The sequence below is a fragment of the Lepisosteus platostomus genome, chromosome 22 (genome assembly GCF_059453375.1).
Source record: "Lepisosteus platostomus isolate fLepPlt1 chromosome 22, fLepPlt1.hap1, whole genome shotgun sequence".
NCBI lineage: Eukaryota > Metazoa > Chordata > Actinopteri > Semionotiformes > Lepisosteidae > Lepisosteus > Lepisosteus platostomus.
The window spans coordinates 10,898,668-10,911,927 of record NC_142632.1 but is presented as its reverse complement, the minus strand read 5'-3'; the positions used below and the strand labels follow the sequence as shown (position 1 = coordinate 10,911,927).

The window sequence follows — 13,260 nt, the reverse complement described above, 5'->3', positions numbered from 1 at the left end:
AATTGTGGGGGACAGGTGTTTAACAGAGCTGGATCCAGGGTTCATTGACTTGGCTGTTATGCATTTCAAAGTGCACAGAAATGCACTGACGTGCTGCTTCAACAGGGCTTGCAGATGCTGCTCGTCACATCTTATTTAAAAAAGCATGAACTGGAGGGTGGAGCGCTAGCTGTTTTCCCCACAAGGCTACCAACCCCATTCCAGGAGATCAGAAAACTGCAGTGTTTGTGCATGCTCTTTTTTTGTGCCTGGTGTTGAACGGCGTTTGTCATTATAACACAGCAGGGCGCTGCATCAGACAAGAAGAAAGAGCCAGTTCCCAGTCGGGTTCTTGTGTTGTGCGTGTTATTTGCTTTTATTTGTTTCTTTTCATTTCAGATTGTCAGATGTACGTTTTACTCCCATGCATTTGTTTTCTAATTGAGAATATCCGCTCTGTCCATCGCCCACATACCAGTGCCACCCACATGCCAGACGTTGCAGGTTGATGAGTGTTTTCTGGTTGATAACACAAACTCAACTGCAAAGTTACCAAAAAAAAACACAGGGAAAGAAAATTCCAATCACCAAGCCGTCGATTCGCCATCAGTCCCTGTGTGACATGCTGTTTTCTTTGGAACCCCACAAGGCAACACTTCTATGCATCTTTTCAATAAGTCTTAACTCCACCGCTTGCAATCTTGTAATTCAGACACACAATGCGGCTTTTGTGAGGTTTGGGTCATTCTATTTCAGATGTCATTCAAAAAACATTTTCTTCCTTCACTGCCACTGTGTAGGCCTTTAGGAAGTACACAATACAGTGCAGAATAAAAACAACTTAAGTCAGCTATCCAGCTGTTACTGGACATATTGTCATTTTCCTTGTGAATTTGTGTAGATCTATAGCCATCATGTGGCACACTCCTTTTTTCGTGACTCTTCTGTAATACCCTAGTGGTGTGAGACTGAGTAACTAATAAATAAGTCCAGACAGATACCTGAGCTGCTGCTCTTAGCACCTGTGCCTCCCCGCCATTGTCTCTCTTAGCTAAGAGGTGGTTACAGGAGTTTGACATTGCTGCCAATCTCATTACATTTTGCGGCAGCACAAAGGCAAATGTGAACAGCTGACTCGCACTCAAGAGACTCCCGCTCAATGTCATCACTTCCTGTACCAGCATTTTTAATGCACTGGCTCTCTCTTGCTGATCAGAGAAATGGGTTCTGGGCTGCAGCTGTGAAACCAAGACTGAAAGCAAGGTAATCTCTTTATTCTGCTGTTCTGCGTTTGTGGGGGTCCCCTGCGTCTCGCACTGGCCAGATGCTGCCTGTTGCTCTCTGAGAATGAGGTCCCATAGCTCCTGGCCGAGGTAACGGGGAGAGCTTTGTGGCTTTCTTTAAGGAAGTCCAAGGACCTAAAGGATTCAGTGTTTTCACTCAGGCCTCACTCCTGCACACCACTCAGAGCTCCTGCAATGAAACAGGGGTATGAATTGTACTTAACGCCTCCTTAAGCTAAGGTGTCTGGAATAAATCAGTACATGCTCATGAAAACTCATAAAGCTCAGTCTACTATATGCATTGCAACAGGCAAATTAATATGCAAGAACATTCTCAGTCTCAGAACATACCTTTTAGCTTTCAAACTGTAGGAAACCGCCCGGATCTTAGTTGCTTTGCACTGCCATTCCTGCTTAGCTGTTATGGTAAGAAATGTTTTAGCTGAGACAGGTACAGTCCTCTGCAATCATTCAAGTAAGCCCAGCCTTCACGCTGCTGAGTGGATATGTCACTGGCCAGCAGCTCAGTCCTGAAAGCATAGACAAGTAGCTGCTCCTTTACACTACTTCACTGTAAAAGCACATCATCGACTTGGTTTAAACACTGATCCCTGTATAATTTAATACATGCTTTAACAATGTTATAACCATAAAATGTATGCTTAGTATAAAACAATTCTGTTGTGCTGACATTTACAAGGGTACACAATAGACTTCAAATTGGCCTGCATGCTTGTTCTACTATAGTAGCTGAATAGGATTTACATCTGCAGCCCTGAGCTGTGTGCTTTAATGTATGCAGCGCTCAGTAACGTGCCCTTCAAGAGCCAAGCAGATGAGTGAGAGATGGATGGAGAACCATGTGCACAGTGCTCAGCACTGCTGAGGAACAGAAGGATGCCATTTCTCTCTTGGTGTCCCAGCTCAGGGGTGCAAGGCGAAGTCACTACCTATGTGTGCAACACCTGTTGTCCCTGGCTGATGTGAGCTTGGGGGGGGGGATCTACGTTGTTTTCCATTTTCCACCGTGCAAGCCCCCCCCAACACACACACACACACACATACACACACACAACCAGCCCCTTTCCAGTTCATGCTTTTTAAATAAGATGCGACAAGCAGCATCTGCAAACCCTGTTGAAGCAGCATTTCAGTGCATTGCTGTGCATTTTGAAACACATACCAGCAAAGTCTATGAACCATAGATCCAGCTCTGTTAACACAGTTATACACCTATCTCCCACCCACCCTTCCATTGCAATGCCACCCCTAGGATGGCACAGAACTGCAAGGCAGAAGGGCACAGCCCTGCTTCTGCTCACACTCTCCACCCGACAGCATGGTCTCTTCCCCTGGCCTCCCCTGGCAGGGGTCCAGCCTGAGCCATTACAGTGAAAGGATTAACAGTGTTGACAAGGCCATTGCAAAGCACCGGGGGCACAACTCTTCATTTTTTTCATTATGGCTTAAAGTGTTTTATAACCATACCAAAGTAATTTATGTCAAAACAATGGTCACACTGCATTTAACAAGCAGACATTTAAAATCAAAACGTTAATGGAAAACCGTAAATCATTTGGGTATGCCTAATTACTGTGGTGGAAACGCAGCTTGCCGATGCACTTTTCTGCTCTGGTAAACTCAAATGGCAGGGGCGCCACCTTGTGGTCATATGATGTACTACCGGGCTTTTCCAACATGGATTTGACATTTTCAAGACTTAAAAGTCCTGAGGCAAACGCCTGGGTTCCACATGTGAAATGCTGAGTAATAGTGAGTTTTAGAAATAAGTACTGCATTAGAGTACATCAGAGGATGGGAAAACACTGTTCTTGTTAAAATATAGATTTAGGACATGTAGTGCAGTAAATGCAGGGTCACGCAGTAAAATTGCAACTGTAAGTCCAGAAACAGGGTCCTCATATGGAAAACAGAACCCTGGGAAATTAGAGCATGTATGCTTTGTCTACCAGGACTGATGAGGAGATGCGATGGCTATAAAACAGGGGAGCAAAGTGCACTGTGGAGCTGTAGGCTTGTAATATTCAGTGTTGGAGCGACAATCGCTTATGCTTTAGATACCTCCTCACTCCCCACAGAGCGAGCAGAGGTGCTTAAATCCCCCACTGCAGGGCACGTCCTCTTCAGTCCGCCTGGGTGCCTGCTGGGTCTGTGTATCTGCGGCTCTGCCACCTCCACCTAATACCAAATTCACACACTGGAGGCAAAATGGAGAGTTTGCAAAACCGAATTTCAGAACACTTACAACCAACAGGCCGTTTACCCCATGGATCCCGTTTGGTCGGGAGCAGCTAATTGATCCTAGGATCTCATCCAGCTATTCCTGAAAAGAAGCCAGGGCACCAGCACCCACCACCCTCTGTGTAAAGAAGTGCCACCTGCGCTCGGTTTTAAATGCCCTTCCGCTAGTGCCCACATGGGCTCTCTGGTTCATGTTCCACTGTTCGAAATCTACTGGACCAACTTTGTTGGTGCCTTTCAGGACTTTTAAACTGGAAACGGGTCCCACGTCATTTGCTATTAAAGAGAGTATGTTCTACCCCTTCCCACAGCAACTTAATCCAGAACATCCTTTATTTAATTCAACTGTTTTTTTTTTTCTGCTTGGCTCAGTTAAGTAAATAAGTAATTAAGGAGGTGATTGAAAACAAGCAAGTTGTGCAGCAGAGCAGATTGTGAGCGTGTGCGTGCGTGTGTACATGTATGTACACGTGCATGTGTATGTGTGTGTGTATGTGCACGTGCATGTCTAAGCATGTGCACCTGTATGTTTGTGTGTGCATGTGTGAGCGTGTGTGCACCTGTATGTTTGTGTGTGCATGTGTGAGTGTGTGTGCACCTGTTTGTATGCGTGTGTATGTCTGAGCATGAACGTGAGTGCGCGTGTGCGTGTGAGGACAGGTCCACCTGCGGAGCTGCAGCAGCAGTGAGGATTGTCTCCCGTGTTTGTGCTCCAGTGGTCACGTGTGCAGACCCCGGGACCGCGGAGCACAGCCGCAGAGTGATGTCGGGGCCCCGGTTCACGGTGGGCTCCACGGTGCAGTACGTGTGCAACAAGGGCTACATGCTGTCGGGCAACAGCCTGCTCACCTGCTACAGTCGGGATTCTGGGAGCCCCAAGTGGAGCGAGAGGCTGCCCAAGTGTGTTGGTAAGTGCGAACCCCCCAGCCCAGACCGGGGGCGTCTCAGGCAGAGAGGGGTGGGTGTGGATCCCATGTGTAGCTGCTGTGGTGGTTAAAATGAAGAGACACCCTTAAAGATGGAGGTATCCATGTTATTGGCATCCATAAATATGGGGGTATCTTTTTTTTTTACATCCACAATGATGGGGGTATCTGCTTTACTGACATCCACAAATCTGGGGGTATCTGCTTTATTGACATCCACAAATCTGGGGGTATCTGCTTTATTGACATCCACAATGATGGGGGTATCTGCTTTACTGACATCCACAAATATGGGGGTATCTGTTCTATTGACATCCACAAAGATGGGGGTATCAGATTTTGTTCACATCCACAAAGGCGTGGGTATCCAATTTATTGTACTGCCAAGGGTTAGGGTGTTCTGGCGATTCAGGCTGCAAGCTGAAGGCTATACAGTAACTGCTCTAACCGGGAAGAGGCTGGCGCTTGTTATGTCGCCCGTGTGCTCTGATCATTCCGTGTCAGCGCGGCTGCGGATGGAAAGAGGAAGCAGGAGGAGACAGATCCCGGGCAGGCCTGTCTTCCTCGCCCTCCTGTCTCACGGTTCACACAGCAATCTCACGAGGGCAGGAACTAACGTTTTAGGAAACAAACACAAGGCTCTGTTTTCCGAAAGCGCCGGCAAGCACTGGTTTGAGCGGACACCCTTTCCAGCATGCCTTTACCACTCCTCGATGCCTTGATCCTGCTTCTTTCCACTGGGCTGAGCTCTAATTAAACAGCTCAGAGGGCTGTCGTGTCTCTGATAACAGAACCCAGCACCTCTGAAATCAGTCCCGAGGACAAAACAGGCCTGTGGCCCAAGACAGTTGTTGGTTGCTAAAGTCTTTATCTTCACTCTTCATTTACAAATGAATTAAATGAATGGAAGGTATAGCCAGTCGTAGCTTTCTCTCAATAACAACTCTGCCACCTGCTGGACATTAGAGGTACAACACTCACTTCTGTGAAAGATTTTTCAATAACCGTTCAAGCGACTGACTGCAGAACATGAGCAGTTGAACTGGAAGGAACGTAATGTTACGGTAAGGATGGGAGAGATTGAAAAGGAAAACAAGGACGGATATACACCTAAAATCCAGAATAAATCAAATCCAGGCATATTAATAATAATAATAATAATTCCTTACACATTATAGCACTTTTCTGGACACTCCACTCAAAGCGCTTTACAGATAATGGGGATCCCTTCCACCACCACCAGTGTGCAGCCCCACCTGGGTGATGCGCTAGTACACTCACACACACACCAGCTCTCAGTGGGGAGGAGAACAGAGTGCTGAAGCCAGTTCAGAGATGGGGATTCTTAGGAGACCATGATTGCCAAAGGCCAGGGAGAAATTTGGCCCCTGCTCTTTTCAAGAAACACCCTGGGATCTTTAATGACCACAGTGAGTCAGGACCTCGGTTTTACATCTCATCTGAATGATGGCACCTTTTTACAGTATAGTGTCCCCATCACTATCCTGGGGCATTAGAACACAGACTGTAGAGTGAGCACCCCCTACTGGTCCCACTAACACCTCTTCCAGCAGCAACCTTAGCTTTCCCAGGAGGTCTCCCATCCAGGTAGTGGCCTGTGGAGCTTCAGTGGGCTGCCGGCTGTGAGTTGCAGGGTGATGTGGCTGCAGGCTGTGAACATTAGCTCATGGAGAAGGAGCAGCCTGTTGGCCTGTGCCCTTATTCTCTCTCCCTCTCCCCCCCTCCGTTCTGTAGCAGAGACCTACGAGCCCTGCAGGAACCCCGGTGTCTCGCCCTTCAGCGTACAGAGCACGGAGAAGCGCTTCTACCAGGCAGGCGAGACGCTGCGCTACTCTTGCCTGAATGGATACGATCTGCTGGGGGAGCCCTCCCTCCGCTGCCTCCCCGGCCGCCCCTCGCAGTGGAGCAGCACGCCCCCCTCCTGCAGAGGTAAGACCGACCAGCCTCCGCCGTCACTTCCTCCCCGGAGTGATCCTTGCGACCACGCGCTGAGCTCGTTGATCCTTCGCGAAGCGCGACACGTTTCCCATCCGAATTGCGTGCGCAAATTCAGTAGCTGACAAGCAAATGAAATTCTGTTTGATGTGAGAAATGATGGATCTGAGGGGACAAGATAGCCCTGTTCTTTGCTTTTTAAACAGTTTAAGTTTGCAATTAATCCGCGGATTGAGACCCACACATAACAGATCCTGCTTGAGCCCGTTTTACGTTATGATCTCTAAAATCTGCATGAATAAATATTTATTAAAATAATCTATTGTGCACAACTATGTAGTTTAATGATCGGTTTATGCGTTACAGACTATAAAGAATTCAGAAATGGATTTTGCAACAGCTGCTGTAAAGTTTTACCAGTTGTATTTAACGCTCAAGCAGTTTACCTTGACAACATTAATCTTTCACTTTATTTCACTTCATTTTCCTCTGTGCTCACACGAGTGTCTTTGCTCCTTCCTAGCTTCCAGTTCCGAGTATTTAAATGAACGGAGATTAGACGGTAAGTAATTGATATTCGTTTATACACCTTGACCTACAAACACAATAACTGATCTTGTCATAAAGCCTCGAATAACAGATCATAGAGTCATTAGATATTGAAGCACAACTTTTTTCAAATGGACTGGTCACCTCAGTCATAATACAGAGGTATGATATCAGACAGCTCATGTGATGTGTGATAAAAAGTACATCAGAATAAGCACATTCTGAAAGATAATCCTAATAACTTGGGCTGAGATGGCATTGTGATTGCATGCCATTAGATATAAACTTAAAAAAGGTCAGACAGATACAGTTTATAAAATAAACATAAGATAGATGATCGGACAGTGATTGGTCAATTGTTTGCTTATCGAACCAGTTGCGAAGGCATCAGCTGACTACCCTATGGAGGGGACAAACATCGCGATTGCAGTCCTCATTCCGGTGGTGATCATCGCCATTCTCATCATGGGGATGTACCTCTACTTCTCAAAGTAAGTGTCGCCTCTCTGTATTGTCTCCTGGTGCTCCGACATCAGCAGGACCGCGACAACCCACACCAAGTCAAATTCAAACAGCCTCCACAACGTGGTTAAGTAGCATTGCCAAAAAATGCCTTATTCTTTTTCTGCAAAGATCTGTGCACCTTTCTTAAAAAAAACACACACACAGCTGCACTTGACTACAGTTGTGTGTGAGGCCTCTGTCACACTGTGAACAGCCACAGAGTGAGTTCCTTACGATCACTATCGCAGCTTCACAATGGAATCAATTGTCTGGGTTGGCTTTGTTCACGTCTGTCAGGATTTAGGCTCAGAACACTGTAGTGCAGTCCCCACTTAATTTCGGAGGAAGTCATCTGCACGCCAGCTGTAAATTCATGGTGACAGGTTTCCTTGGGGTAGCAGGAGATGTTAAATGGAGAGCTGCCATCCAGCACAATAATGATTTTGTAGTTCAAGTAGGGAGATGCGTAGGCTGCAAAGGAACAAGTAAAGGTATATTCCATGCAAAAAAGAAGAAAAGGAACACAAGATTGTTTCTTATCTTCTTTTTTCATAATGATTTTGCATCCCTCTTTCTCTCTCCATCTCCGCTGTGCCTCAGGGTCCAGGGCAAATCCTTAAGGCTTCCTCTGTCCACCTCACACCCGTACGACCACATCACAGTGGAGTCGGCCTTCGATAACCCCATCTACGAGACTGGAGTAAGTACCGACTCTATGCACCTGAGAGACGTGGACTCGCAAAACACCATCGTCCTGTCTTGATCACCCCCTCCTCTGCCGCTGCTTGCTGCCTGCCTGCCATCTCAGGGCTGAACAGCAGAGGGCTCCACTCACTCACACCCCTGCATGCTGCGGAGGTCAGGGAGGATTATCCTACACGGGCTCTGGCCAGCGCAGTGTTCAGCACACAGCCCCAGCTGTTGGGCATCCCCTTGTTGGGCATCTACCATCCCCATCGGAGGCACTTTCACCTTGTCATTACAGGCATTGAGTGTAGCCTCATGCCTTCACAGCATAAGACAAGACTTTTTATTAAATCTTCCCTCTACTGCTGCTTAATCTTTATTTTAATGCCAGATGTGGTTGATAGCTTTTGCAGTACTTGTACGTGGTGCATTCATAGCTCGTTCTGGATCCTTTTAGCCAAAATTGTGCCCCTCACTTTTGGAGCAATGCTTGGCAACAGTGTATTCACACCCCGGAAAATTTGTCTCAAAGATATTAACACCCTTTGCACCAGAGCAGACTTTGGGGATGTGCCTGATGTTCTGCACACTGCAATTCTCTATGTATTTTGTATGTGTGTGTACATGTGCCCTGCAAAGGTTCATTGCATGAGTATGTCCAGGGCATTGTCCCACCTTGTGCCCCGTATTTCCCAGAATAGGCTCCGGATTTCTGCGATCCCACAAGGAATATGGAAGCAGTTATCCAATAGTGCTTGGATGGGCAGTATACATGAAGGACAGTACCAGACAGAATACAAGTAGAGCACAGGCCTAGGGATAGGGAGAATTTTCCTACAGTGTTGTAGAACAGTCACTGACGGCTACAGAAAATCCGTATTTAATAATGCTACTTAGCATGACTAAAGCACACTTGTAAGCTGATATAGTTCACCTTCCAGAGCTGTACTGATGTAATCATATTAGCTGATCTATGTCAGCCTTGGTCACCCACAATGCATGTGATGCAAATTGTGTTTACAACTGAGCGACAGCCCCTAACATTGACCTCCTCTACTGTGTGACCTGGCTTGTCTGTTCTGTGGCTTCACAGTACTGTCCTCCTGATTTGTTCTTACATTGTCAACCTGGCCTCTTACAGATCTGCTACCATTTTTTTTTCTTTTCAAAGTTATCAACCCTTGCAGTAATCTGGAGCAGTTTCTGGAGAATGCTAGTTTATAGGTAGTAGAGAGATTGACGTTTCTAAAAGTAATATTAGAATATTTAATTAAAAAGTACAAATGTATTTTCTGTAGTATCTAATCTTGAAGAATTGATTTGCAGTGTTTGGTAAAACAGTATTTGTGCAATATTAAATATACTTAGGTTATATCATGCAAGCATTAATGTATATCAGAAGTGTAAGTAATATATCTCTTATAAATTACATATTTTTGCAGTCTAATTTTGTAGTTTTGCTGAAGAACCACGCTTAAGATTTGATTTTTTCGTTTATAACAGTAATTGAAATGTCAGTTGCTATGAATGTACTGTATTTTGAAACAGTTGTTGTATTAAGACTATCTCTGTGTGTTAAAGGGATGTGTTTTCTGTGTGTACTCCTAGGAAAGGATTTTTAAATTCTCTGCTGTGTGGCGTGTTACGCAATAATTACATTTTGCATAGATGCATTCTCAAAATCAGCACTGTGGAAAGAATATGAAAGTGTTATGACAAATGCATTTAAATTAAACTGACAGAAAACTGAGCAAGAGATGGTACTATTTTAACTGTGGAGTCATCCTCCTTGTAAAACAATATGCTTGTTGTCTGACTACTGAAGGCAATCAGATCTCAGAAGCTAAGCAAACTGGGCCTGGTCAGTACTGGGATTGGAGACCCAAAATGAAACAAGACCAGATTTACTGCTACAAGTAGCATTGTCAGACCAGCAGGTGGCGCAGTTCCCACTGGTTCAGAATTCACCTTCCAATAACCTCGTTATGGTGAAGGAGGCCACTGTGCTGAAGGTGTTACCATCTTCAATTGAGAAGTTAAACTGAAGCCCCAGCCACTTGGGCTTTAAAGATCCCATGGCACTGTTTGTGACAGTAGTGGGATATTAAATGCCGGAGCCTTTGTCCAATTCTTCTTTGGACTTCTGCAACCTGACCTGCCTAGTGTTGCTCCCTATTTCAACTGGTGGAGTCATTTCACATCATTTCCACCTGATCTGTTGTGCAGTTGAGTTGCTGGTGCAGAACATCTGCCTGTATTATGTATTTGCTGTATGTGAATAGCTTTGGGATACAAAAGTACTATGTAAACATAAGCTGCAGCTTATACTGTAAGTTACTATTACTGCTGTTGTTATTTGTGGCAGGAGACCAAGTGCAATTGGTGAGATATAATTAGAGAAGGGAAGGAAATGTCCTTTTAATGACTTGAACACGATGTTACCATTGTGCTCTCCCCCAGGGTCATGTTCCTTTCAGGTGCTGTCTTTCAGGGATATGTGTCAGCATGTTGCAGACTCACCATCCAAAAATAATTCGCTACAGTGAGCCATTCAGGCGTTCGGCAGTGTAAAGACTCAGGAAGGACATTTTTATTGAGCTACTTAAATCGGCAATGCCAGTACTGACATCCACCCTGACCAGATTCTTCCTGTAGCATTTACTTAATATTTTCCCTTAACGTCCGGTTTAATATTAAATAGAAGCCTGGATGCTTGTGCAATACATTTACAACACCAGAATACTTTTACAAACCAGTGACACAATGCCATGTAAGGGGTATTTGTCTAAGGCTTGTTGAGTTTGGGAGGAAAAAAGAATAAATCACCTAACTGCTTTGCCATATAAGCTGCAGAGTTAGGGAGAATTCAAGCTTGTTTTTGCATTTGTTTATTGAATTGCAACAGAGTGCATGTGTAACATTTTTTAACACACCGAAAAGAAAGGAGAAAAATCAGAGATTAAATTTTGATGGAGGAAAATACATCAAAGCATTCAAATTTCTTTTAACCTTATCAGCTTATCTCCCTCATTCTGTGACTCGTGAGCATCGTGCCTGTTCTTCCACATCCCATTTCAACCAAATGTTTTCAAGTATATGTTGTTGACTGCGCCAAGCCTCTCTCCCTGAGCTATATCGCATTACTGATTCCCTCCGACTCTTGGCTGGTGATTTCAAGTCTAGATCACTCACTGCTTCACCCACCATTCCATTCTTCAAAGGCCCGTCTCAGTCCCAGGTTCCTGCCTCTTTTGTTAACGACTGTGTCTGTTTGTTTCTCTGCGGCTGGACCACTGAAGAACAATGAGGTGAGATAAGTTACTGGTGCAGCATTTCCAGGTTAGCCATCGCCCACTCTCTCCGCAGTCACTCGTGTCTGTTCTCCTGCCCTGCTGCTGCCCAGACTGCAAATGAAAACTCCCCCCCCATAGCAATCCCCCACCGCCACCGGAGAGCCTGGGATTTCTGCAAGAGCTTCCTCAGAAGCCATCGCAGCAACAAGGGCACCGACAGACTGACTCGCGGTCTCTCCCCAGGCTTGATACCAATGTAACAAAGTCGGCTTGTGCGTCTCTGCCGCTGGCTCAGACAGCGAGATCCAGCAATCCAGCACTCGGCAATTCAGGAGAAGCTAAGGCCAGCAATCCCAGTCAAGAAACCTTGTTGCTTTCCATGCATTTTGCAAGCTTTCTGTTTTATTTTACAGCTGTGTGGCTCCCACAGGTGCACTGCCCTTTTGCAGGTGAAGTGGGCAGACCACAGCTGTGTGTTAATGGAGAGCAGCCACCCAGGCAGGATTCAGTCAGCTTTGTGTGGGTCCTAATGTCTCGCCTGGGGAGTTGCACATGTGAATTTAAGGAGCAGGAGGGCAGACCTGCTCCTTCAGGTGGGACACCAGCAGTGGCAAACCCAGAAATGGGCATCCCATCGGAAGAGCCTGGCATGCGCAAAAGGGCACGGGGTGTGTTGGCATCATGCACCTGCCCCTTGGGGGGAGTGGGGGTGGGGGTGGGAATGAATTATGCCTCTCTGGAATGTCCTCTTGTTTACATAGCCATGCATTTTTTTACCATGTTTTTCCACCCGTGATGATCAGAATAGTCTGCCCCAGGCCTGTGTGATCAATGTGCTTTTCAGTTCTTGTTTTCACATCCAAAATCTCTGCTTGTTATTTCAATGTAATAATTCAGTATTAAATAATATGTTTGACATGTCCTGTTATTTTCTCATTCCTTTTTTGGCTTTATTATTATTTATTATTATTATTAAGTCATCAGAAGCCTAGTGGTTTCTCTCCATCGGCATGTCGTCTGCATCCACCCCGTGTTATTCAGTGCTGAAGAAGAGGTCTGCCATGGTCATCACCGGACAGCAAGCGCAAACGCAGTGCAATCACGGGCTCTCCAGCACTCACCTGTTTAAGCAACACATGTGAAGGGCTTCAGTCCCTCTGGGACAGGGGAGGAGGCCATTAACCCTCTGGCTCGTTTGGTTGATGCCATGAATTGATCAGAGCATCCCGTTGAGCCAGCTCTGGGCCTCGGCAACACGACTGGGTAGTTTGTTCCCCGACAGGCACAGCCCTCTGTGTACAGAAACGCTTCCTCCCGTCTGTTTTAAACACGCTTCTAGGCCATTTCCACTCCCGCCCTTCGACTGTGTCGACTTTCTCAGCGCCTCTCAGTCGGGATGCTCTCGTGGTCTTCTGTGCTCAGGGCTGAAAAGGTTTAGCCCTTACGGAGTTAACCGACCCACTCCCCGAAGTCCCTGAGCAGAACAGCTCGGTTTGAATTGTTCTAATGCAGTTGCTAGATCCAGTTCTGCAGGACTGTGTTGACAAAAAGATGAAAAGTCCCGGGGAAGGAAAGTGTGCCTGTCTCGCAGGTGACTCCTGCTGTATTATTTCAGCATTACTGTGTAGCCAGGCTTGATGAAATGGTAGCAACACAGGTGAAACTTTATTACACACATTTCTGTGCTTGTTTTTTGTTCCATCGTTATATCTCAGTTTCTATTAATTTTCCTGTTGTTTTTATCATGTGAGGGCACATTCGGAAATCCACCATGTTCATGTTTCTTTGATGCCCAGGAACAAACAAAAAAAAAAATAAGCA

General features: G+C 45.8%; 1 protein-coding gene across 6 annotated transcripts in view; it reads left to right on the top strand.

Annotated features, from left to right (window-relative positions):
- Positions 1–13,260, top strand: part of LOC148643457 (seizure protein 6 homolog) — a 211,185-nt gene that overhangs the window by 193,719 nt on the left and 4,206 nt on the right. For 2 of the 6 annotated variants that reach the window (XM_088615664.1, XM_088615663.1), the window contains exons 13-17: positions 4,241–4,432; positions 6,206–6,400; positions 6,930–6,968; positions 7,332–7,446; positions 8,060–13,257. In XM_088615664.1, the coding sequence (XP_088471790.1) occupies positions 4,241–4,432; positions 6,206–6,400; positions 6,930–6,968; positions 7,332–7,446; positions 8,060–8,222 (704 nt within the window). In that variant the 3' untranslated portion in view covers positions 8,223–13,257. Of the gene's footprint in view, positions 1–4,240; positions 4,433–6,205; positions 6,401–6,929; positions 6,969–7,331; positions 7,447–8,059; positions 13,258–13,260 lie in introns of those variants that run through there. The other 4 variants (XM_088615666.1, XM_088615665.1, XR_015928998.1 and 1 more) reach the window with 4 other exon arrangements.